Source organism: Sturnira hondurensis, unplaced genomic scaffold (genome assembly GCF_014824575.4).
Source record: "Sturnira hondurensis isolate 20B ecotype Veracruz unplaced genomic scaffold, ASM1482457v3 Scaffold0004136, whole genome shotgun sequence".
NCBI classification, from domain to species: domain Eukaryota; kingdom Metazoa; phylum Chordata; class Mammalia; order Chiroptera; family Phyllostomidae; genus Sturnira; species Sturnira hondurensis.
This window is the reverse complement of record NW_028076767.1, coordinates 42,289,134-42,313,272: the sequence shown is the minus strand read 5'-3', so window position 1 is coordinate 42,313,272 and position 24,139 is coordinate 42,289,134. Positions and strand designations below refer to the sequence as shown.

Genomic DNA, 24,139 nt, shown 5'->3' with positions numbered 1-24,139 from the left:
CCTTCACCCATGGATCCTGATATTTGGCTTTAAAAATATAAAGCAAGCAGAACATTTATTTAAACACTTAGGAATTCTCCTGTCCAGAACAAGCATGAGTCATCTGGTTACCAAATGGTTGCTTTGGACTTTTCATTAATAATCAAACTATACTCATGCTGACTGAGAATTCCAAGGAAGGCTCTGGAGTCTGACGAATGTCAGAAATTCCTTGACTGCTGAGCCCTATTGTGGTCTATAAAAGGACTCTCGTGCCAAGTACCGAGATAGAAAAATCTCAAGATGTACAGTGTACAGTTACAGCAGCTCACAAAGTGCAATGAATTGGTCCCCGGCCAGGTGACTTGGTTGGTTAGGGCATCATCCTGATACGCCAAGGTTACAGGTTCAGTCCCTGGCAGGAGCACATACAAAAATCAGCCAATAAATGCCTAAATAAGTGGAACAACAAATTGATATCTGCCCCCCTTCCTTTCTCTCTAAAATTAAAAAAAAATCTAAAAGAAAAGTGCAATGAATTGTTACTGAGTGGTTCATGCACCTGGTTAGTTTCTGTGGGAAAAATCCTTGGAGCACCGGAAAATTCCTCTTAAGGTCAGGAAATTTATTTCCCATCCAACCTTACCTGCAAGAGGAAGCAAGGCAGAGCAGCACCCGGGAGCTGAACTAGACAACAGGACAGACCAAGAAGGCCATGATAATATTGCTTTCTAAAAACCTCATTCGTATTTCCCATGCAGCTGCTGCCTTCCTTTGAGATTGGCTCGTGGACCGAAGACGACGTGGTAAGCTGCTCCTGCTGATGCCTCCTGTGACGGGGGCAGGTATTTCCTAAATTTGCCCACAAGTTAAAGACGCAGCTAGAGGGGCGTGGGCCTTAGGAACTAGAAGTTGACAGATTCCATGTTTTTCTGTTTTTGGTGCAGTAATGTTTAAAATAAGGCCTGAAGAGCAAAGCAAGTATCTCTTCAAATCTTACAAGAGGATTCTACCTCCCTCTTTGCTCAGAAAGGTATTCCAGAACATGATAATGAATGCCAAGGGCAAAACTAAGGGGCTTATCCAGGGTACCAAATCAATGCACTTAAAATTTTTTATCTTAAATTTTCTTAAGATTACCGGGGATGCACTTGAACCATGGTGGAGAAAGACCCAGTAAAGGTGATTCCGCTGAGCTAGGTCTCCTCTGAGCCTTAGGCCACTTCAAATGTGGCAGGTCCGTTTTTGCCACCTTTACGCAGACCTTCCCAAGGTGGATGGACAGGAGCTCTCAGACATTCCCTGCAAGTGGAGCTAGAGAGTCCCCTGTGTTTTTGAGGGTATATGGACAGACTTAAATCAAGTCCTGCACCTCACACTCGGGGGGGTGGCCTGGGGGAGACTCCTGTTTAGCCCATTGTATCCCTGTAACTGCGTCCTTAGTGATAAACAGGGCTGAGAATTCTTGATTAGAGACCACAGGAGCTTATGCTCAAAGTATCATTCAATGAAAAGGAAGGAAACAGCTGTAATGCCATTCTCAGCAGGCTCCCACCCTGGGGAGTGGATCAGGTGCCACGAGGTACAAACTCGCTGCTAGAAACTCCTGGGAAGGTCTGTTTACCTAATTCAACCTGGTTTCTGCACCAAGGCACTTCCGTCCCTGCCCTTTGTGTTCTGGAGAAGCAAAATCACTTTCAACATTAGTTGACCTCTGGCTTCTACAGGGAGAGGAATCTTGGCACCAGCTGCGTCTACTTCGCCCCATTTGCTGAGCCCCAGTGATTCTGGGGTTCCTGCCAACCCCGCCCAACAGGGAAAGAGGACTTTGGATCTCCTTTATTCACAGGCATGGATATAATCCCTTTATCCCCAGCTGCAAAGCTAGGGTATCTAATTTGAAAAGAAAAAAATTTAAAGGCTATTTTTTAGTCTTTGCCCTGCCTGAGGTTCAGTGCTTTTCAGACCATTGAAATAAAATTCCAGGATCGAGGGCACCCCAGAGAATTGGTGGGACTGGGTCTGGCCTCCCTTCGGTCTCCCTTGATCGGGGCACTGTGAGAAGCTCCCAGGAAGTGTGTAGCAGGTGGAATTAAAGGGCACCGCGTCCAGCCTTGTTCAGTATAGGAAGCGCCACGCTTTAACTGGTCTCAGTCCCCATAGCTACTTCATGACCAGGCCTAGAACAGAGGACACATTCTACCCACTTCTCTGTCCACTGCCGTGTGCTCCCTGTCACTCATACAATGGCTGGGTAGACCAGTGCCCCTCCGTGGCCCCAGGGACAGAAAATCATTTGAAGAACCTTTTTGAAAGGATTTTTATATAACTCCCAAATAAGAAGGAAGACCAAATCCCTCAAGTGTCCAAGAGTCCAAAAAGAGGGATAGCTCCACTTTGGAAGCTTAATGTTTTAAAATAGAAAACGTTCTATTTTACAACAATTAAAGACATTTTGCTCTATGGAGAACTACAGGTGTTACCATTAAGTCTGGCCACTGAGCACAAAAGAATCTTCAAAACTGTCTGTGTCCTCTCTTCCACAGTATTTTTGGGTTCAGCAGCTCGTCCGAAAAGGCAAGTGGAATAATTTACCTTTTTAATTCATGGAGTTAACTTTGCTCCAGATATGATTTAGTCTCATTTTATCCTGCCTTCTAATCGCTTCCTCCAGGCGACTCTTCAGCAGAGATGAGCGTCTATGCAAGCTTGTTTAAGGAGAACAACATCACGGGAAAGCGACTGCTGCTTCTGGAGGAGGAAGACTTGAAAGACATGGGCATTGTCTCCAAGGGGCATATCATTCACATAAAGGTACCTCAGACAGGGAGAACAGCCAGCAGCTCCTGCCTGAGCTCCTGCCCTGTGGCAGATCGTGGGCTGTGTTGGCGGCTGCGGACGCAGACAGGGCTGCACTGGCTGTGCAGCACTGGGTCCATGCCAGCTGATTTTGGGCCGCTGCTCCCATGGGACCCTACTCTTTCCTCACTATTCACAACAAAAAGGGTTAATACCTGACACAGCAGAAGTCGCCTGGATACACCTGCATATCACCCCCACGTCCTCAGGAAGTCTCTAGTGGAGAAGATACAGGTATTAATCCTGCAATGATGGTAAAATGACATGTAAGAAATATCAGAATGAAGAGATGAGGTTGGACTGAGGAAGGGCTTTTGTGAAGAACTGTGAAGGAGTTAAGAGGCAAAGAATAAGCAGGTGTTAACCCAGTGAAGGGGACAGAGGAAGAGGTTTTCCAGGGGTGGAGCATGGCTGTGGAAAGGCCCTGGGTAGGGGAGAGCTTAGTGTGCCGGGGTCCTGGAAATACGGCAGCGGGGTGCCTGCAGAACTGGCATCCCACCCCGGAACAGCAGGTTACAATTTTGTTTGGGGCCAGAGAGGCTGGATATCCATTAGGAGTCCCTAAGGATGCCGGAACTTGTCCATGGATTGTGTGGAAACTCAGCCCTGGCAGTACCTAGAGCGATGGGAGTGTGGGTTCAGGTCGCGGTCTTCATAATTTTGACCCGTGGCAGACACCACTGTACTCACACCTTAACCCTCATTTCCTTGGGCACTGCCCCCACCACTCAGTCATGAACAGCTTCAGAGCTAAATGTCCGTTTTCGTTGTTGCTCTTTTCGTAGTTTAGCAACCAGATCTGTTTGGTTTGGTTTGGTTTTTTAGTTACTCAAACCAAAAACGAATTGCTGGCATCTGTGCGAACAGTCAGATAAGACCAAGTTTGCTCCCGAAACCTCTTCAGTCCTAGTGTGGGTGGATGACGGGTGGGCGCAGGTTAGAAAGAGAAATAGAATAAAGAAGGAAATGTAGGAAAGCAGCTTCCCATCCAGATTCACATCTTCACGAGGCCTCGACCAGCAAGCCAACTACTTTCCCCATCACCTCCATCAGAGCTCCCAGCACTGGCCTGTCTGGGGAAATCTCCCTGCGTCCAAGGAGAACGCATCTACTTGCATCTTGTGGGCCCTGGATTCATGTAAGGGACATCTTTACAGCCCTGCGCACCCCTTGGACGGTGGCTAGCCTTAACCTTCATGTTTCCTCCGTCTCAGAATCTGAGTCAGAAGCCTCATACATATATATACACACTTCAAAGGCTAGCAAACAACTTAATCTTGACCTCTAAGTGTGGGCAGATTCATCCCCAAAATCTGCACTGCTTAGATGGACTACAGTAGGAAAAATTATTTTATCTGGTACAGAAAAGTTTCAGGGTTCCAAAAGAGAAATCTGGTAAGTCTTAAGTTATTTGGCAGCTGCCCGGTAAGATGCTCCCACCTCTATTGGTGTTGGAAAAAGACCAATGTTCCTTAAGGAGCAGTCAGGAGGAGAGGGGGTGGCAAGCTGTGACACCTCACCAAAATCCACTGTGATTTAAATATTCCCAGACCTGGCCTAGGACAGCCATAGTGCCCCCTCTGTGCCGGCTGGTATCACTAACAACAGGCAAAGTCCAGCCAATGTGTTCTCGTTCAACAAATTCAGTCAGTGCCTACTTATCACCAGACTGGGCCAGAGAGGACACAAAGAAAAGTTCTCCCCAGAGGAATTTATGTCTCAGAGAAAAGATAAAACATGTACATACAGCTTCTCATAATATAGGGTCTTCACAGTTTGGAGGAAAGGAGCTATTTCATTACCTCTGTTCTGGAGGGGCAGTAGGGGAGGCAGAGAAGGAAAACAACAGGGAGCACGTGCCCTTGAACTTTGTCCTGAAGGAAGCACAGAATTTGGAACGGAGACAGGAGTGGGAAAGGAAGGAACAGCGATCTAGACAGAGAACAAGGAATTAAGAGAAAAAGAGCAGAAGAGAATGTAAAGGAACAGTGAGTGTCTTCGTGTCTTCGTCGGAGGGAAGCCTCGGTACAGAGAATTCAGGATGCAGGAAGCAGGAGGCAGGCGGACAGCTTACGACCTCAGGCCTGGGATCTAGGGTTTGACCTGGGATCAGGAACCTGTGGCGAGTATTCGAAGTTTGGGGGATGGACATATTTAAAACTTTGCTTCTGGAAGTTGTAAAGTGGGTTAGAAAGGAAAGGCTGGATTTTGAAAGAGCAGTTCAGACGTTGTAGAATAGAGGATAGTGAGGCCTCACTAGTGTAGAGAAAATGAGAGTGGAGAGAAGGAAGAACCCCGGAGGTAAGAGCCGTTTGTAGGTAGGAGCAGAGAGTAGTTCACGGAAGCCAAAAGTCAAAAAAGCTTGATAGAAACAGGGCCCATGTTGTTGATAAGCCGAGAAACACTTGCCCAGAGAAAAAGGCACAGTGGGACACTGCCAGATGGGGAGGGTCAGTGCGGTGTCCTCTGCCCCTGAGCTCCAAAGAGGGTGTCACCAGCATCTATGTGGGGACAGATCCCAGCTGAATCTGCATGTGCACGTAAAGACAGTTGGTTCTCAGAGGGGTAAGTCACAAAAGTCAGGCATGTGGACCCTCCACCTGACTGCCAGAGCCCAGCTCTATTAGAGTGGCCACATACTAGGGACTCGATCAACAGGTGACACTCTATTCAACTCAGCTGGACCAACCAGCTTATACGAAGGGGACAATCAAGGAAAAAGAGTCAAGGAAACTTGCAATGGAGGGGCCTGCACACACACTTGGGGTGCTGAGGATAAATGATGCTTCAAGCTGGGCCTTTTGGGGTGGGATACTGGATGAATATCTCCAAACTAGAGGAGCTCTCGTGGTGCTTGTCAGGAGTGTTACACACCCACACACTCATGGGGAGACGAGCCCTTCATTTTCTGCTCTTTCACTAAGGCACAAGCATTGCTGCATGTCTTCTCAAAGAGGCTCTCAGCCTTAAATGCTGGGTCATAAAACCAGCCACAGGAGCAGTCCTTCCACCTACCCTTCTGCTACTCAGTGTCCCCTTCGAGCCTGTCTGGGCTCCCTTCTTCTCGCGCCCAGCAGACCTCATGTGGAGGGGCCGCGTGCGAGGAATGGGGCTGAACATCCAGCAAGTGTTCATTACATTGTCAAGTGTCAACGGCTTTCATTGCATTTTGTAAAATGCATCTAATTTCTCCCCCATTGGCACTTTTTAATTCTCTACATTGTATGTTCGGTTCACAGAAAAGCTGGATTATACCTGATGCGTATAAAAAAGAATCATGATTTAAATTGTCCTCCTGTCCTTTAAGAGTTCTTTGTGCTTCACTGGGGACGGGGGGAGTGTTGGACTCTTACCCATGGAAAAGCCCTTACAATGCAACACACCCTTTCGTGAGATTTCAGCCTTAATAACAAGTCTCTGGTGATATATTCGTGTTCTTTGTTGTTTTTCCCAGTTACCCTGGGTGACAACTGCATTCTATATGCTGGAACATTAACTTGTCACTACTATACTGATGTTTGAAGAATGGTTTTATTTATTGTTTAGTTTGAGATTTAAGTTCTTAAATATCTTCCTGTCCCATTAAATAATTACAAACTACACATAATACCATGAACAATCAGGTTTATTCTCAATAGGTGTTGGATATTAACATCCCCAAGATATTTTATGAGCTACATAAATAAAGAATGCCTTTATATGTACACAATCATTTTAATCCTCCCAGCATTATCAGATCATTAATAAAGTCATGTGATTTTTTTTACAGTCAGCCATCGATAAATTAACCCATGATTACCTGAACTTGTTCCACTTCCCACCACTAATCAAGGTAAGTAAGCTTTTTTCCTACTGAGAATATGCTGCTTTTATTGGCATGTGCACCTGCCGCCTCCACACCTAGATTTGCCGATGTCGGGAACTGTCGTTTGAAGTGAAATTTAATCATATCTGTCCAACAAAAGGCCCTTTGAGTGAAGCTTGGGATGTGCCTAGATTGAATACCCGTATTCCCTGAAAGTTGAAATATTAACAATACATTCATGATAAGAGCCACACATGTCACCTTAGTGGCTAGAGGATGGAAGTGCCAACCTCTGGCTTCCCACCTGGCTCTGGTGACCTTTGTCTAACTCATAAGTCACTGAAGGAATTCACACCCTAGAGCTTTGGATGTTCACTTGCATTTTGGGGCGAGAGGCTTATTGTTTGAGCAAATATTAGTATGTATGACATATTCTTTTAAATATAGTGGAAAGGTATATGACATGCTTTGTTACGAAATTAGTAGATACTTGCCCTGAATACACGGAATTCTTCTCATATACCAACAATTGCAGTTTTCCATCTCTAAGCCCCAGAAGGTTCATTTGTTCTTCTGCTTGTTCCTCCATCCACATACATTCTCGGAACCGCACACGTCCTCTTCGGGAACAGCTTGTAAATGTGTTGAGTGTTGTGAAACTCTCAAGGCAAAGTCTCTCAGTGCATCTCCAGGTGCTAAGTGCATTTCCAGGGTAACATTGCACGATGCAAGATGCAGCGTGAGAAATGTCGCACAGGGAGGTTCGGGCTGTAGTGCCTGAGATGACATGCACTGCATCTGGGAACAGTCTCAGGAGCACGCAACAATGACATTTCTCTTGCTTTAAGCAATTGGAATTTGAAGCTTAATCCAAAAATAACCAGAAGTTAAACAATAGATTAGAATGGAAAAACTAGTGCTGAGAAATCGTCTTTTACATGAGAAGTAAAAGTAAAAACTACGTAGAATAAAATGGTGTTTGGTCTTCTTGTTTTAGGACTCAGTAGGTGAACCTGAAGAAAATGAGGGGAAAATAGTGAACCTTGAACTTGTTTTTGGTTTTCACTTGAAACCAGGAACTGGCCCAAAGGTAAATCACATTTTAAATCTTTTGGATAAATTTCAACCTAATTTAAAAAGAGGGTAAAGGGGAGGATAAATGGTGATGGAAGGAGACCTGACTTGGGGTGGTGAACACACAATACAGTGCACAGATGATGTAGAATTGTACGCCTGAAACCTATATAATTGTAGTAATCAATGTCACTCCAAGAAATTCAATTTAAAAATAAAGTAAACATAAAAAATTCAACCTAATTTATTCTTTTTCTATCCTGGAACTCCATGGTTTATATACTGCCCCTCCCCCCACCCCTGCTCAGCTGGTAACTTGATTCTGAGTAAGCTGATAGACTCTGTAAAGTGGACTTTCGTTGAAATGCTGCCAGCTGCCTCTGAGATCCAGTCTAGGAATCTTACTCTCTTGCCACCCAGATCCTCCGGGAAACTCACATCAGAGTGTGGATGGGGAGGGGCGGTGAACACCAGAGCAAGTGTTTATGCTGCTTGGCTCCTGGCGTCCTGTTTCCTGTTTCTTAAGGGGAACCAGTTTTTAGTACCAGAAGTAAAACGACATTGAGAATAGAACAGTAGGCAATGTGGAAACTCAGATTATCAACTTCAAATGGGGCAGCTGGACATTTGACCCAGCTTCATTCTGTCAGGCGTTCACTTTATGTTCTATTTAGAGTCTGGAGAACTTATTTGGCCTGGGTGGCATATAAGTTGGAATCATAATATTTTGTGTTACTTTGGATTCCCATAAGGAACTAGTATAATGGTAGCAATACTAACTGAGCACTTGGAGCATTCTAGGCATATAGTACTGAGGTGTTGATGTTTTTTCCCCTATTTACAAACGAAGAAACCGAGGCTCTGAAAGGTTAAATAACTTGTCCAAGGGTTCCATGGCTAGCAAGTAGCAAAATCCGGATTTGAATGCAGTTGTCTCGGACCCCAGAACCAGGCCCCTAACTGCTGCGCGGCTCCCACCTTTCCCTGGAGGCAGCCACGAGAACTGGCAAACACGGCTCCTGCCAGCCTGTGGCCAGTTGCTCTGGCAGAGCTGGTGTCGGCCCCCACTGGCCCACTGGCCCTTCACTAGTTAAACGAGGCTTACCCAGCCGTCCCTGGAACCCGTGCTTAGAAATCAGTGGAAATTGCTGCAAGGGGTTGAATTTTCATCCAGGGCTTCCAAAGATGCTCTTTCTGGACACCGGACAGAGTGTCTGGCCTACACTGCTGCAGGTGGGTGGCTGCTTTTGCTGAATGGAAATCTCCCCCTCCCTTGGTTTTAGCCACGTAACTTGGTGGAGTGAGAGCTGCTCTCACTCCAGGTTTCCCATCTAAGAATGTACTTTTCCCCTCCCGGGGCAGTGGGTCACTGGCTCTCCATGCCTGTCGTTAGAAGCAGCCACAGAAAGGAGGCAGGTCAGTGAGTTCGCCTGCCCCCAGCAATAAGCACCGGCCCTTCTAACCCTGAGATTCTCCAGCCGTGAGCACCTCCCAGCCCACCTCACGGTAAACCAGTTGCACATTTTAATTTGCCTCTTTGATATCTTTGACTCCATGGCACTTCGTTTATGGGTACTCTGTGTTTAAATGGTTTTATGGCTTGTGGGTGATTAAAAAAGAGGAAAGAGTTTTCTTGAAAGAGATTTGGTCAAGAATAGTCTCAACCAAGAAAACACTTTTCGACTAACAAAGAAATGATTTATTAATGTGGAAAACTAAAAAATAAATTTTTAGTAAATATTAGAAGCTATAAATGATACTCGATACCAAATACAAGGGTCTGTTTTTGACCATATTGTGTAGACTTCTTGAGTCGTTGGTCACCCACAGGCCTAAAGTCACTGCAACTTTCGGTTTTCTGCTGATCCGTGGTCGCCTGTGCAGAGAAATAATTTCACCCATTCATTTGCACCCATTTACTGGGGACTTCCTGTGTGGCTGGCTCCAGGCAAGATACTGAAAATACAAAGTCAAAAAGTACAATTGAGGCTTACAAGGAACTCATAGCTTATCGGGCTGTGGCAGTGCCACAGACATGCCATGGGTGCCAGGGCTGTCTGCAATGGACCTGATGGGACTTTGTCACTAGCCGAAGATGAGTGAGTGACAGGGAGGGGCCGGGTTGTTGCTGAGGTTTCTAGTGCGGCGGCAGGACAGGTGATGTTATAATTGGTTGAAAAGTGAAATACACAAAGTGGATGTAATACCATGGTGCTAAAAGTATAAAGAAGCAATTGAAATAGGTGAGTTTAACCAGAAAAGCTTTTTTGGAAGGGATGAATTTTGAAACAGGGTTCGAAGGGGTTCGTGGTGTTGCTTGCAATTAACTTCCTGAATATAGTCTTTAAAGCTTGTGCTCAGAAAGTACCTGTTTCTGACCAGCTTAGATTGCTTCATAAATGTCATCTCATTTATTCCCTTGGCATTTCTGTGAGATGCCCAAGGCACAGTATTGTCATCGCTGATTAGGAAACTGATAGAAAGTGAAAGTATGTTACCGGCTCAGCTGAAGTGAGGACAGAGCTGAGACCAGAAATGACATCTTTATTGTCCCCTTGGTGCTCGCTGTTATCCTGACTCGAGACTTTTGAGCCACTTGTGAACTTTCACAAAACCACCCCAGTTCTGTCCAGTTCTAACCTCGCAGGTTATGCCAGCCTTCACCCTCGCATTGGGAAACACTTCCTCACAGATGTGCTTTCAATAGAAATTCCAATTCCCCACATGAAGCCTTGTTACTGTGACCCTTAGAGGTAGACCTCAAGGAAAAAACACATCCTCGGAATCCCAATTAACTGAGTTTTCCCACACCCATCTTCAAAGAGAAGGTAGAGACCGTAGCCCCGTCTCCACGACCAGAATAAAGGACCAGAGGACCCTGGAGTCGGAAGCTCTCTCCAAGCCGGAGTTTGCGTGTCAGGGAGATTTGCTGCCCGTTTCATCTTTTCTGTTACAAACACAATGAAAGGTGTGTCCCATGACAACCTTTGGGAATAATGTATGGCAGCAACCCCACCATGGAAGTAGCAGCTACCTCTCCCATTGCATCTGAGAAGGACCACCACCTAAATGCCGCTTTAAGTTGGTATGTTAGCTAAGTCGCTGACCTACTAAGAGGAAACAGCAAAATATTTTGCCTTATACACAAATGTATAAATATAGAGAGAGAAAAAACTTTCATTAAAAGACCTGACAACTTTTTGGTCTAAGAAGTCAGACTAATTTTTTTGTTGTTGTTTTAGCCTCATTTTACAGCCCTATGAACTAGGGCACCAAAGTGAGGTGGGTTTGCCTAACGGAGCAAAGCCACTCACATTTGGGAGCCTGTGCTTGCTACTGTGGTGCAGACCCCCACAGGCTGGCCCGGGGTCCGACTCACTCCTCCGGAGTACCAGGCCTCCCTGACGGAGGCCAGCGCCATGCACATTGCAGGTTCTCCCGCAACGGGGCGGCTTCTCCTCGTTCCTCTCCTCAGACAGCCTGGCAGAGAACATGATTGGGCCGGAGGCTTTATGCACTGGAAATGTAAATCAAGTAAATAATAAGTGAGAATGAGTGTTCCTCAGTTTCTTGACCTATTTTTAAAGAGTACAATTAATTATTAATTTAAAGAGCATTGTATGTTGAGGCAGCCTTGGAGTCACGACAATGGAATTGGCAGAAATTGGGTCTTTCTCAGCTCAAGTGTCCTGTGCTAAGGGCTTGAAATGCTCATGGTACTTATAATATTTTATACTTCTGACAGACATTGTGCCAACTACTTTACAAACACTTTTCTTATGTAATTGTCACAACCCCCTCCCTCCCCCCATCACAGGAAGCATTACATCCCTGTACTATCCCGAAGAGGAAGCTGAGGAAGGGAAGAGGTCAAGTGCCTTACCCAGAGTCCCTGCCTAGCAAGGGGCAGATCCAGAGCAAGGCCCGAAGCATACTGTCATGCTGGCCCTTTTTGGAAAGTACCATTGTCCCCCCAAATGAGTATATTGGTAATAAAAAGTGGGGGGGGTCAGTTAATACTAACTTACCACTTTGTTTTGTGTGGAATGTGCCTTATGTTTGATAATCTAAGGCCTTTGACTTGGCACAAAGGAAAGGGGCTTCCAGAATCCCAGGAAGCTTCCTACACCCCCCAGGGTGGCAACCGCCCTTCTTCATTGGCATATTTAGCTGCATAGAGTTTACTAATATATCTGTAATAAATTCACCAGTCAGAAATATTGATTCTCACATTGCCAAGGAATAAACTATCGAATCACCCAGCAGGCCAGCAGTTTTCTCACTAAGATCTTTTTGAGGCTTTGTGTCATAAAAATTCGAAAGGAATTTTATGAAGAAACTATTTGAGAGGCCGTCCATTCCTTGCGTGTGCTGGACAGTCACACACTTTGTCCCTCGAGTCCTTATTTCCTCCTCTCCCCAGTGAGGCAAGGAAACCTGGCTGAGTCGGGGCTCCTGTGGGCCTGGTTGATGACCTGTCACAGAGAAGACACTGGGGTTGGGGAAACCCCTGGCTCTCCCAGCGCTCTGGCCTCAGTGGGCCCTTGTATGGGGCTAGGTTTCCTGACTCCGGTAGCTCTCAGCAGATGACCATCCTTTCTGGTTTCCTTTAGAGCAGTATTTTGGGTTTTTCCTTTTTTTTTGAATACTTTTTAAAAAAGATTTTGTTTATTTATTTTTAGAGAAGGGAAGGGAGGTAAAAAGAGGAGAGAAACATCCGTGTGCGGTTGCCTCTCAAGCACCCCACAGTGGGGACCCGGCCTACAACCTAGGCATTTGCCCTGACTGGGAATTGAACTCTGTTCAGTTGACCCTTTGTTTCATAGTCCAGCGCTCAGTCCACTGAGCCACACCAGCCAGGGCTAGAGTAGTGTTTTGAAGGAGCCAGTGACCCAGAAAGAGAACATAAGGGGGATGTTTTGAAGAGGGCAAGCAGAGCTACTGCCCCAGCAGGCGAAAGCTTTCCTGTCCACCTCTCCCTCGTCCGCTTCCCACCCCATCATGGTCCTTTCTCCTACTTTCCATTCAGAGAAATTCAGTCGATCATTCTGTTTCTCCAGTTGTCTCAGCTATTTGTTTAAAAAAAAAAGCTGCTTTTTACATATACTTTCACTTAATATTGTACTTTTAGGTCTTTATTAGATTGCTTATAAAATGTGGCATTTAATAAAAGTAATTGAATCTCCAGGCCCTTTCTCAGAACACTATAAATATCAAAAATGGTCAAATAGGGCTTTTTTTCCTATTGTGTAATTTTCATAAATGGATAAACATGAATAAAATAACAGGGCACAAAGAAAAGGATTTTGTAGGGAAGTAAAAAAGCCAACACCTTTTGTAAATTTCAGAACAGCTAAACCCAGTGCTTTTCTTTACTCTGACATATCTTGTGTTTATTAAAAATTCAGTGTAGGGAAATATGTTTCCCAAGATCAGCTATTTGAGGAGGGAAATATATGCACACATGTGTTTGTGTGACTAAGTACATGAGCTTGCAGCGGTAGGGTTCTGTAAGAAATCAAGTTTTAATTGACAGCAAAGGAACAAATGCAGTTCAGAATCTGACTACCTGACTTGCTGCTGCTCTCTCATTAGACGGTGACGGTAGACTTCGGACTGGTCGGGCCACGGTCCACGCACTAGGGCCGACCGGGGAGGGGTGCTCATTCCATGCCTGCTGCTGGGTTGACAGTGATGTGTGGAGATGGCGTGCCAAGAAAGGTCTAACACCTGGGAAAAGCAGCCCTGACGTTCAGTGTTTGCGGATTTCCATGGTGTAAATACTCCCACCATGGCCAATTTTAAGTGACCAATCTGACATCACTGAACTTGAAGTCGGGAAGAGAAGTAAGCACTCATACCCTGAGGGCTGACTCCACCACACTGTTGGATCACTTGTCCTGGGCTTCTTAATTGAGATTGTGTATTCCTTTTAAAATAGCGAATAGCAAGAAAGTATACATAATAAGACCTAGGTTTGAACAAATTACAAGCCCATCATTGCTGGCTTCCAGATATAATAATATGCACAGTTAGGTCAAAGAGAGTTCAAGCTGCCCACTGAGTCCACTGTTGGCACCGGTCTCCTGAGTCGCCATCAGCTCATACGAGTGCACTGACCACATTGTACAAATCGAAGATCAGGGTTTGAATTTGTGAAGAGTAGAGATATACTTATGGTTTTAATTTGTGGTTTTCTTTTTAACGTTGAAGCAGTCGTAGTTCCAGGTTTTCCAAAGCCTCTGGGGTTTACTGTTAAGTTGTGCAGAGAGAGGACCCCGATAATGTGGACTCAGAGCAGCCCTGCTGGTAACAACACCCACGAAGGAGGCCAGTGGTCTTTTCAAATATCGTATTTCTCGGAGTCCTTCAAATAGCTTCATTTCTGGAGTCATGGGAGGTGGGAGGACAATTTAGTATGTAGAAGAGCTGCTTTCGTATTTTGAGGGTCCTGGGTAAAAGTTTATTTGCTGCCCACTTTTCAGTATTAAAAGAAATTTTAAGGAGTAGTTAGGGCAGCCGGACCACCTTCCATATTGGTTAAGAAATTTAGTCTGAGATACAATAGATTCTTAATTATTCAAAAATCAAGAGCAAGACTTACTGTTTTCTTTCTCCAAGATGAATACCTGGTGCCTTCCCATTTCAAGTACAATTTTTAGAAAATAAAAATGTTCCTTTCACACATGAGACAGCCAAGTGTCTAATACATCATATGAAAGTATGTCTCACTTGATTTCACGTTATTTTAACATCATCCCCAGCCCCTTTTCCTCGTACGTAACTCAAATAACAACCCCCCAAAAGGCAACATAACAACCTTATCGCTACTGGTGTCTCCTTGGCACCAGTCCGCCCTGACCTTAGACACAAGCCATTGTTAAGGCTATAACGCATTTACATATTTTGCAATAAAACATCAGTTATTTGCATTACTGTGTCAAGTTTTATTTGATTCTTTCACCTAAAAATGACTCATTTTCCTTTCTTGTATTTTAAAAACCAACTACTCTAAGCTTGTTTGAGAATAATCAAAAATTGCCCATTTAGCTAGAAGTCATTTTCTTTTCAAAAGGCAAATGTTATTTAATCTTTCAGCTGTTCATTGTGCCATCATAAATACTTTCTTTTCAGCACAGTTGTGGGGACTGAAATGAGCCCACTAATTGCCTCCCATTTCGACTGACATGTGGTGGTTTAGTGGAAAGAGAACACAGCAGGGAGAAGGAAATAGGAGGCTGAGAAAATGAGAGCTAATTATTTTCACTGCCTCATGTCAGGCTCTGTGTCAGCCTTGTTTTTACAAACTGGAAGGTTTAGCACTAAATAAAACAAACTGGCGTCATGTTTTTATATACTGGCAGTGTCATGGAAGCAGCTGCACATCTCAAAGACAATATAATGCCTGCGTTCGCATGGACACCATCTGACAGACACTGTGAGCCACAGCTAATGAGGACATCACAGTGGTGCCAAGTGAAAGGTGCTGAATTATGTATGATTCTTCATCAGTACAGCAATAGTCCTGTACATCATTATGAGACATTGTTTTGCTGAAGAGATTAAAACATTCTTAGTTCCAGACCTTGCAACCTATATGCGCTGAAAGAGGTTATTAATGGAATTTTTAGGGAGAGTTTCTTGTGGATTTCTTTTTGGTTGAAAAACAAGTCTCGTGGGACAAAGCCGTGATGGGTCACGACACTGTATAGATAAAGAAGAGAAGCAAATTAACCATACTTGCATTATCTTCCTTTTAAAGGCGGCATAATAAAATCGAGTGTAACGGGGTGATACATAATGATAAATAACCCAGGTGCTGTCGCAGGATGCTCCACTCTCCTGCCTGTAAAACAGCGGGTTTCGGCAGCTGAGCTAGATAATAGCAACGCGTGTGAAGGCGCCTTCGGAGGCCTAAATCATCAACATCTTACTACTTTTAATACCAGCATGATCAACATTTCTATCATATTTTTATTTCATCTTGCATTACTTCTTACATTTCGCAACAGTCGCCTGCTATGAGGCTGTTTCCCTTTTTCCCCCCTCTTGAATCTTAAAAAGTTTATTCCGACCTCTGTGTTTTATGTATTTTTAAATGTTTCTTCAGTACAGGCCTTTAGAAGGCAGAGGGGCCTGTTTGCTAGAATTCTGAGCGTTCTCTGATGATTTTACTTTTCCTCCGTTCATGGGGCAGGGGCAGGCACTTTAAACATCAGTGTCTCTGCCGTTGGACTGGGCAGGCCCAGTACATACCTTCCAATTCTAGCCCAGCTAACTGAACTTATTGCAAACCTCGGCATTTTCTGAGCCTCAGTCTGCTCATCCGTAAAACAGTGTCTACAGCAGGGTCAACCTGGGAGGATTAAATAACATGGCTTAATCTCAGAACCATGGTGCTGTGTGAAAGCAGCTGGATACGTACAGTGCGTACTGTATATTCCAGTTTTGTGAAATTCTAGAGTAGGCAAGATCCATCTACTGTGACAAAAAATGGAACAGTGGGTGCCTCTCTGGCTGTGCAGGGGTATCTACTGAGAAGGACATGAGGGAACTTTCTAGGGTAGTAAAAACAACTTGCTTATTTGGGGGTTGCATTGGTTCATTAAAGTACGCACTTTAAAATATGTGCATTTTACTCTATGCAAAGTGTACCTCAATAAAAAGATGATAAAAAATGTTTGTCTGTAACCTTCAAGTAAAGGTGATCTGTAGGAGCCTGAAGCCCTGATTTGGGGTCTGTTTCCTTCTAAACTGTCCTGAACAATCTTGGCCTTAGATTTTTAAAGCCTTGTCTATAGTGTTAATATTTGCAATAAAATTGGGGCAGGGAAAAAAGAAGACAGAGAGAGGTTGTCATCTCTGTGTTTCTGAGTTGCCCGGGATTGAAAACAATATTTAAAGTTTACTTTTTGCTCTACCTTCCATTCCTTTTCCTATTTGAAAAATTTACATCTCTCTTGATTTCTATTTCTTTTTATTCCCTCCTTTCTTCTTTCCTTCCGTGTGTGTGTGTGTGTGTGTGTGTGTGTGTGTGTGTGAGCAGAAATATCTGGCATCACTTGTACTAGCTTGGGACTCCAAAGAATTTTAAATCGCTTGCAAAGAATGTAATAGTGACTTCTCAGTAAGAGATACTTGAGCATTAACTGAGTGTTGTTTAAGATTTTATCTTCAGTGGTAAGAGTTTCTGTTATATTTGGTCAGTAATCTTCAATAAGAAAAAATTTTCACCCAATTGGCAATGCTGAAGCATTTCAAACAGAACAAATGCTTTCTCACCCTCCACTAACCATCAGGCACTTGCTCCTAAAATTATTCAGGTAACTTCAGTAGTTACCCAGACAAATGCTGCATGTCCGGGGCTCCCAACAGAATTGGCATTTTCCATCAGTTTCAAATGCAAAAATTCTCCCCTCCTCAACAAAATTCCGTATGTTTCTTGTAGATTTGCATTGGGAGGCAGATTATCTAGCTAGTGAAAAGGTTTGGATAACTGCTTTTCGCTGTTCAGTGCCCTGACAAAGAACTTCCCAGGGCTCAGCTCTGCTCCTGTCATTGGTGTCTTTTCCCTAGGGATTAGTGATTAGCATTCCCTAGAAATGTGCACCGAGATGCAGATATGAACAGTGGGAATGTCCCCTTGGGTGGGAATCTAGTTATAAAATAAACATCCATGGTAGTCAGGACCAGTCCTATGATCTGCTTGTGAAACTAGACAGGATTGGGCTGTTTCTGGTTTGGAAGGTAGAAGTCATTCCAAGTTACAAAGCCCTTTAAGCCAGGGGTTGAGGGAAGTGTTTGTGATTCCAGATACTGGTTAAGGCAATCAAGAAGGAGCGTACAGACAATGAAATGGCACCATATGCACATTTAACAATGACCTTTTTCGACAATGGGAGGGAAAAAATGGGCTATGTTGGGCTTATTGAATGCTCAGTATTTGAGTCTCTGCCATGGAGAGAGACTTAAAATTCTCTATAAAGGAATTCATTAAGATAATCTGCGAACTTCTGGTCAAGATGGATGTGTAGGTATGTGCTTCGCCTCCTTGCACAATCATAGAAAGAATTACAACCAGATCTCAAAAACAAATAACACCCAGAACCATCAGAAAATCGATCTGTGTGGAAGTCTGACAACCAAGGATTTAAAGAAGCCACATTTATCCAGATGGGTAGGAGGGGCAGAGTTGCAGAGACAAGGTAGAGAGGTGGTGTGGCATGGATAAGTGGCAGTGGGAGTTGTGGCAGAATGGATGGTGCCACATTCACATGTGGTAGATAAAAATTGGGAGAGATACCCTGGGAGCAAGCAATCCCAGCCCCAGCCAGACCACACAGCCCAGAGTTTCAGTACGGGGAAGATAAACCCCATTACCTCTGCCTGTAAAAACCAGTGGGGGTTAGGGTGGTGGAAGAAACTGCCAGATTTTTACTGCATAAAGGGCCCATGTGGTCTTAGAACATATGCAAACCCCACGGCAGCAGCTGGAAGGACTCCAATCTCATATAGGATGTAGGTGAAGTGACTGGAAACAGGGGTGAGTGCCAGGTGGACCTCTGGAGGCCAGGAAGTGGCATTGTCCCTTCTCTAACCCCTCCCTCCCCCCCCCCCCACCAAGAAGAACCACATAGCAGTGAAGTGGGTGGCACCACCCTGGCAATTACCTAAGGACCTGCCTCATACAATTTACAGCTGTTTTTGCTACATAGTCCATGCTCCGAAGACAGGGAGTAAAAGCATCTTTACCTAATACACAGAAACAAACACAGAGAGGCTGCCAAATTGAAGAAGCAAAGAAATATGGCCCAAATGAAAGAATAGAACAAGACCCCAGAAGAAGAACTAAATGAAATGGAGATAGCCAACCTATCAGATGCAGAGTTCAAAACACTGGTGATAAGGACACTCAAAGAACTCACTGAGTACAGCAAAAAAAGTAAAGGAAGAAATAAAGGTTACACAAAGTGAAATAAAAAAAAATAAATAGGAAAACAACAGTGAAAGGAAGGAAGCCAGTATTCAAATAAACAGTTTGGAACAAAAGGAAGAAGTACACATTCAACCCAGACAAAAAGAAGAAACAAAAATTCAAAAAATAAATAAATAAATAAGGAGAGGCTGGGAACCTCTAGGACAACTTAAATGTACCAGCATTCAAATCATAGGGGTGCCAGAGAAGAAGAGGGAGACCAAGAAATTGAAAACTTATTTGAAAAAATAATGAAAGAGCCCTGGCTGGTGTAGCTCAGTGGATTGAGCATGGGCCTGCGAACCGCATGATTGTGGTTCGATTCCCAGTCAGGGCACATGCCTGGGTTGCAGGCCAGTTCCTAGCAGGGGACTCATGAGAGGAAACCATATATTGATATTTCTCTCCTTCTCTCCTTCCCTTCCCCTCTAAAGAAAAATAAAACCTTTTTAAAATATAATAATTGTTAAAAAAAATAATGAAAGAAAATTTCCCTAATTTGGTGAAGGAAACAGACATATAGGTTCAGGAAGAACAGAGAGTTCCAAACGAGATGGACCCAAAGAGGACCACACCAAGATGCATCATAATTAAAATGCCAAAGGTTAAAGATAAAGAGAGAATCTTAAAAGCAGCAAGAAGAAAGCAGAGAGTTACCTACAAAGGAGTTCCCATGAGACTATCAGCTGATTTCCCAGAAGAAACTTTGCAGCAAGAAAGAACTGGCAAGAAGTATTCAAAGTCATGAAAAGCAAGGACCTACAACCTAGATTACTCTACCCAGCAAAGCTGTCATTTAGAATCAAAGGAAGGGCAGAAAAAGTGCTTCTCAGACAAGGCAGAGCTAGAGGAACTCATGGTCACCAAGCCATTATTACATGAAATGTTAAAGGGACTTATTTAAGAAAAAGAAGAAGATCAAAACTATGAACATTAAAATGACAACAAACTCACAACTATCAACAACTAAATCTAAAAAACAAAAACAAACTAAGCAAACCACCAGAATAGGAACAGAATCACAGATACAGAGATCATTTGGAGGGTTATCACTGGGAGGGGAAGGGGAGGTGTGGGGGAAATGGTGCAGGGATTAAGAAGAATAATTGGTAGGAACAAGATAGATAGGCTGATATCAAGAGTAATATATATATAAGGAAGGTAGAAGTCAAAGGACTTACATGGATGACCCATTGGCAGGAACTAAGGTGGGTGGGGTTGCTGGAGGGAAGGCAGGTGCCAGGCAGAAAGGGGCAAAGAGGGAAAAATTAGGACAACTGTTACAGCACAACTGATAAAATACACTAAAAAAAGATGATTTGGACTAGTCGTTAACTTTAGAAGATAAAACTCCTCTGTACTGTAATTCTTACTCTTGCCAACCTGTAACCAGCATAGTTCAGGCTTTAGAAGAGACTGGGGGGAAACCATCTCTCACAGCACCAGTCGGCCACCTTGATTCAGTCCTGTCTTGGTCAAATACCTCATCTATCCATGCTTTCGTTTCCCCATCTGAGGTAAGGCTCTCGGGAGCCATTGTACCACCAGACATCTGATGTTCCTTTTGGTGGGGCCAGAGCAGGATTCATTCATGCGGGAGAGGGTAGAATTGGTGTTCTTGTATAATCCATCTATGGAAGAAGATACAAGTTCCCTCCTTCTACAATTTATTTCATAAAATCAGTCATTGTTATGTTGCCACCTGGCTGCACCTTCTTTTTTCCAACCCTGATCATTCCCTGGCACTGGAGTTATTCCGTGTCCTCTGGATCCCCCAACTGGTGCCCAAGTACGATGCTCTGACCCCGCGTGGCTTCTCTGGCAAGGTCCCTAGTCTCAATGCTCTCTGTACCTTTCTGCCTGGGAAGGCCCACTACTTCTGCCCCATTCCCTAGACTGGTAACAAATTGGAGCTCTGTTAGTGACCAGTATTGGTAACAACAATAATTACTCCTTTTTGCGCTTCCTTTTGGGCTCTGGCAGGATGCTGGAAACTTTAATTACATTACCTCATTTCATTCTCACACAGCACAAGTCATGTGTGTGTAAAGACAGGTTATATAATTTGACTAAGGCTGGGAGGGAAGAAAGTCAGGGGAATTCAAACTCACATAGTTGGACTTTAGACTTGTGATCTCTCTCTCTCTCTCTCTCTCTCACACACACATACACACACACACACACATCGCTGCTCCCCCAGTAATGGCTTAAAGTATAATTCTTTTCTGTATTGTTTTCATTTTAATAGGAATCCTCAAAACCTTAAACCAAATGAGTGAGCCACTTCGGATTGCCGGGGGTGGAATGGTTTTGGAAAAAGCCTCCTTTGAGGCTCCACGGGCTCTCGAAATAGAGTTATGTGCTCTTGATTTCTGCCTGTCAGGATTTAGAGTTGTTCTCACATATCCAGACTGACTCTTGAATTGTTTCCGACTCAAAAATCAATACCCACATTTCTGTCACTCACGTCAAGCCAAAATCAATAGTCCATCCTGGTAAAAGTAAATGGCTTTTAAAACAGCCCTCATTCCCATGATCTTGTCCTTGTCACTACCAAGAAACTAAAAAGGTAGCAACCGATGATTTATTTCATCTTATTTGTATGCAAACCTTTTCAGTGATCAATTGATTAAGAGCCCCTTACATGGCAACTCCATCTGCAGCTGGGCCCTGTGGAATTCCATAGCGTGTTAAGTCCTGGTAGTTGTGAAGGCTCATTGACACCTCGTGACTTGCTGGGTAACAAAAATACAAGGGACACCTCAGTGTAATTTGAAGTTGAGCAAAAAGTAACAAAGAATTTTGTTACTTTGTGGATTACTTTTCTTAACTAGACCACAATTTAATCATAGACATCCTAAGGGTTATAGCAAAGCATTGACAGATTACAGTAATAATTCAAACGAACACCGCATATTCTCTTTCTCATCCAGCTTTGTAACAAGTAGTACCTACTTTTTAATGAATGGAGAATGCCACCCTTGTCTTATAAGGCCCTTGATTATACTTTCATTGCTTCTGCAGCTATCATCCTTTATGGTTCAGGTGAAAGGCGTTCTTTCAGATAAGAGAAAACAGGAATTTGGAAAAGAAGAGTTCTGTAACCCTATTAAGTAGATCTTTGTTTCTCCAAGATGCACTTTGGGGAACAAAGAAGCAGCTGCCACAGGGAAGGACCAGAGGCCACTTGGTTTTCAGGTTGTATTAGCAAAATAATTTCTGGTCCTTCTCCCTCCCGCCTGTTATCAATAGCTGAGCTCATTACGGAGCTCCAAATACCATCCAGGGAGTCAGGTCTGACACCCTTCCCAGTCACCCTTCCCATTGGCATCACCTCCAACTTTGGAGCCAGGCCGCCTTCCACCTCCACCACTTACTGGCTGGGAAACTCTTGGAAAATTCCTTAATCTGTCTGAGCCCCATTTTTCTCAGTCACCTATTACTGTGGATATTAAATAAGATAGCACAGCGGAATGACCAGGCGGCATGCCTAGAGCACAGCCAGCTCCCCACAGTGTGAGTCCCTGCCTGTCACGAGAGCTCTGGGCACGTGCAGTCTGGGGAATGAGGTCATGGAGGAGTACCTGGGCGGCGCCAAGGGAGAGCCAAACACAGGGAACCAGGCATTTGCACGCAATTCAAGGTCTTTTTAACTGTGCTCTGGACTAAATTACAAAATTTAACAGGCAAAGAAGCAGAACTAAATAAACTTGGCTTGTCCAAGGCTTTTTGTTTCAGCCACTGGCTCAAGGCTGTTTCAGAGAAGAGAAACCATGACTCCAAAGAGTCATTGTCCTGCCCAGTCATCTTGGGCCTCTGTTGCCAGGGCAGCCATGGCCCCAAAACAAAGGTACATGGAGAGATTTGTCCATTGTGAGCACTAACATGACTTATGTTACCCAGGAGCTGGGTTTTCCCATTATTGAACAGACCTTTTTCTTCATGAATTGTCTCTCCATCTCCTGCCTTCTGCTGGGGAAAGGAGGTCACTCCCCACAGGCCTGGGTCCCTCTTGGCTCTGCAATTCTCCTAGAAGCTTTCCCAAAACATCAGGCTCCCCCAGCTTCCTGTTGAAGCCAACAGGTTTTCCACAGCCTCTTTGTTAGTGCTCTTGTGTAATGACTTTGTCTGGGCTTGCTCAGGAAGCCTTCCAGGCCCAGTGCTACGACAGCGCGTTCGAGTTGCAGCAGGTAAACTACTCGGTACTTACCCTTAATCTCTTCGAAGAACATTAGAGGGAAGGTGAATTGCCCAGGAGTCAAATCCAATACAAAGACATGAGTTTATTTTTCCTTTTAGTTGCACACATAGTGTTTATCCCCCAACACATTCATTGCACTTTTCACACAGCGAAGTTGACAAAAGTTTAGAGCGAACCCTCACATATTCACTTCCATGATTCAGCAATTAACATTTACTCTCCTTGCCTTATCACAGAGCTGTTCATCAGAATCTCTATCCCTTTAGCCATCTAAATCAATCCTTGTTTTTTTATGCATTTCAAAGTAATTACAGACATCAGTACTCTTCCTCCTAAGTATTTCAGTATGCTAGAATTCAGTAAGAAATGCATACGTCTTAAGTATGCATTTGCTTGCTTCGTGCATACACCTAGATAACCCCGACCCCTACCAGGAGAACATTGGCAGGGAGCCCCCTCGTGCCCCCCCCAGTCAGTCCCCATCTGCAGAAGCAACCATTCTTCTGAGTTTTTTCCACCGTAGATTGGTTTTGTCTGTTCTAGAAAGTCATAGAAATGAAATTCTTTTTTTTAAATATATTTTATTGATTATACCATTTACAGTTGTTCTATTTCCCCCCTTCAATCCCCTCCACCCACACCCTCCCTCCCCCACCATTCTCCCCCCCTTAGTTTATAACCACGTGTCTCAAGTTCTTTGGATTCTATATTTCCCCCACTATTCTCGCCCTCCCCCCATCTATTTTCTGCCTACCATCTATGCTATTCTCTGTGCCTTCTCCCCTCTTCTCCCCCTCCCACCCCCCTGTTTCTAACCCTCCATGTGTTCTTCATTTCTATGGTTCCACTCCTGATCTAGCTGTCTTCTTGGTTTGCTTTTGTTTTAGGTGTGGTTGTTAATAACTGTGTGTTTGCTGTCCTTTCACTGTTAATATTTTTCATCTTCTTTTTCTTATATAAGTCCCTTTAGCATTTCATATAATAAGGGCTTGGTGATGATGAACTCCTTGAACTTGACCTCATCTGAGAAGCACTTTATCTGTCCTTCCATTCTAAATGAAAGTTTTGCTGGATAAAGCAATCTTGGCTGTAGGTCTTTGGATTTCATGACTTGGAATACTTCTTTCCAGCCCCTTCTTGCCTGTAAGGTCTCTTTTGAGAAATCCGCTGACAGTCTGATGGGTACTCCTTTGTAGGTGACTGTCCCCTTATCCCTTGCTGCTTCTAGGATTCTCTCCTTCATTTT

General features: G+C 44.1%; 1 protein-coding gene across 3 annotated transcripts in view; it reads left to right on the top strand.

The window, feature by feature from the left end:
• Positions 1-24,139, top strand: part of MAP3K20 (mitogen-activated protein kinase kinase kinase 20) — a 158,768-nt gene that overhangs the window by 123,265 nt on the left and 11,364 nt on the right. For all 3 annotated transcript variants that reach the window (XM_037044437.1, XM_037044439.1, XM_037044438.1), the window contains 5 exons: positions 741-785; positions 2,526-2,556; positions 2,654-2,793; positions 6,608-6,670; positions 7,641-7,733. In XM_037044437.1, the coding sequence (XP_036900332.1) occupies positions 741-785; positions 2,526-2,556; positions 2,654-2,793; positions 6,608-6,670; positions 7,641-7,733 (372 nt within the window). The remainder of the gene's footprint in view (positions 1-740; positions 786-2,525; positions 2,557-2,653; positions 2,794-6,607; positions 6,671-7,640; positions 7,734-24,139) is intronic.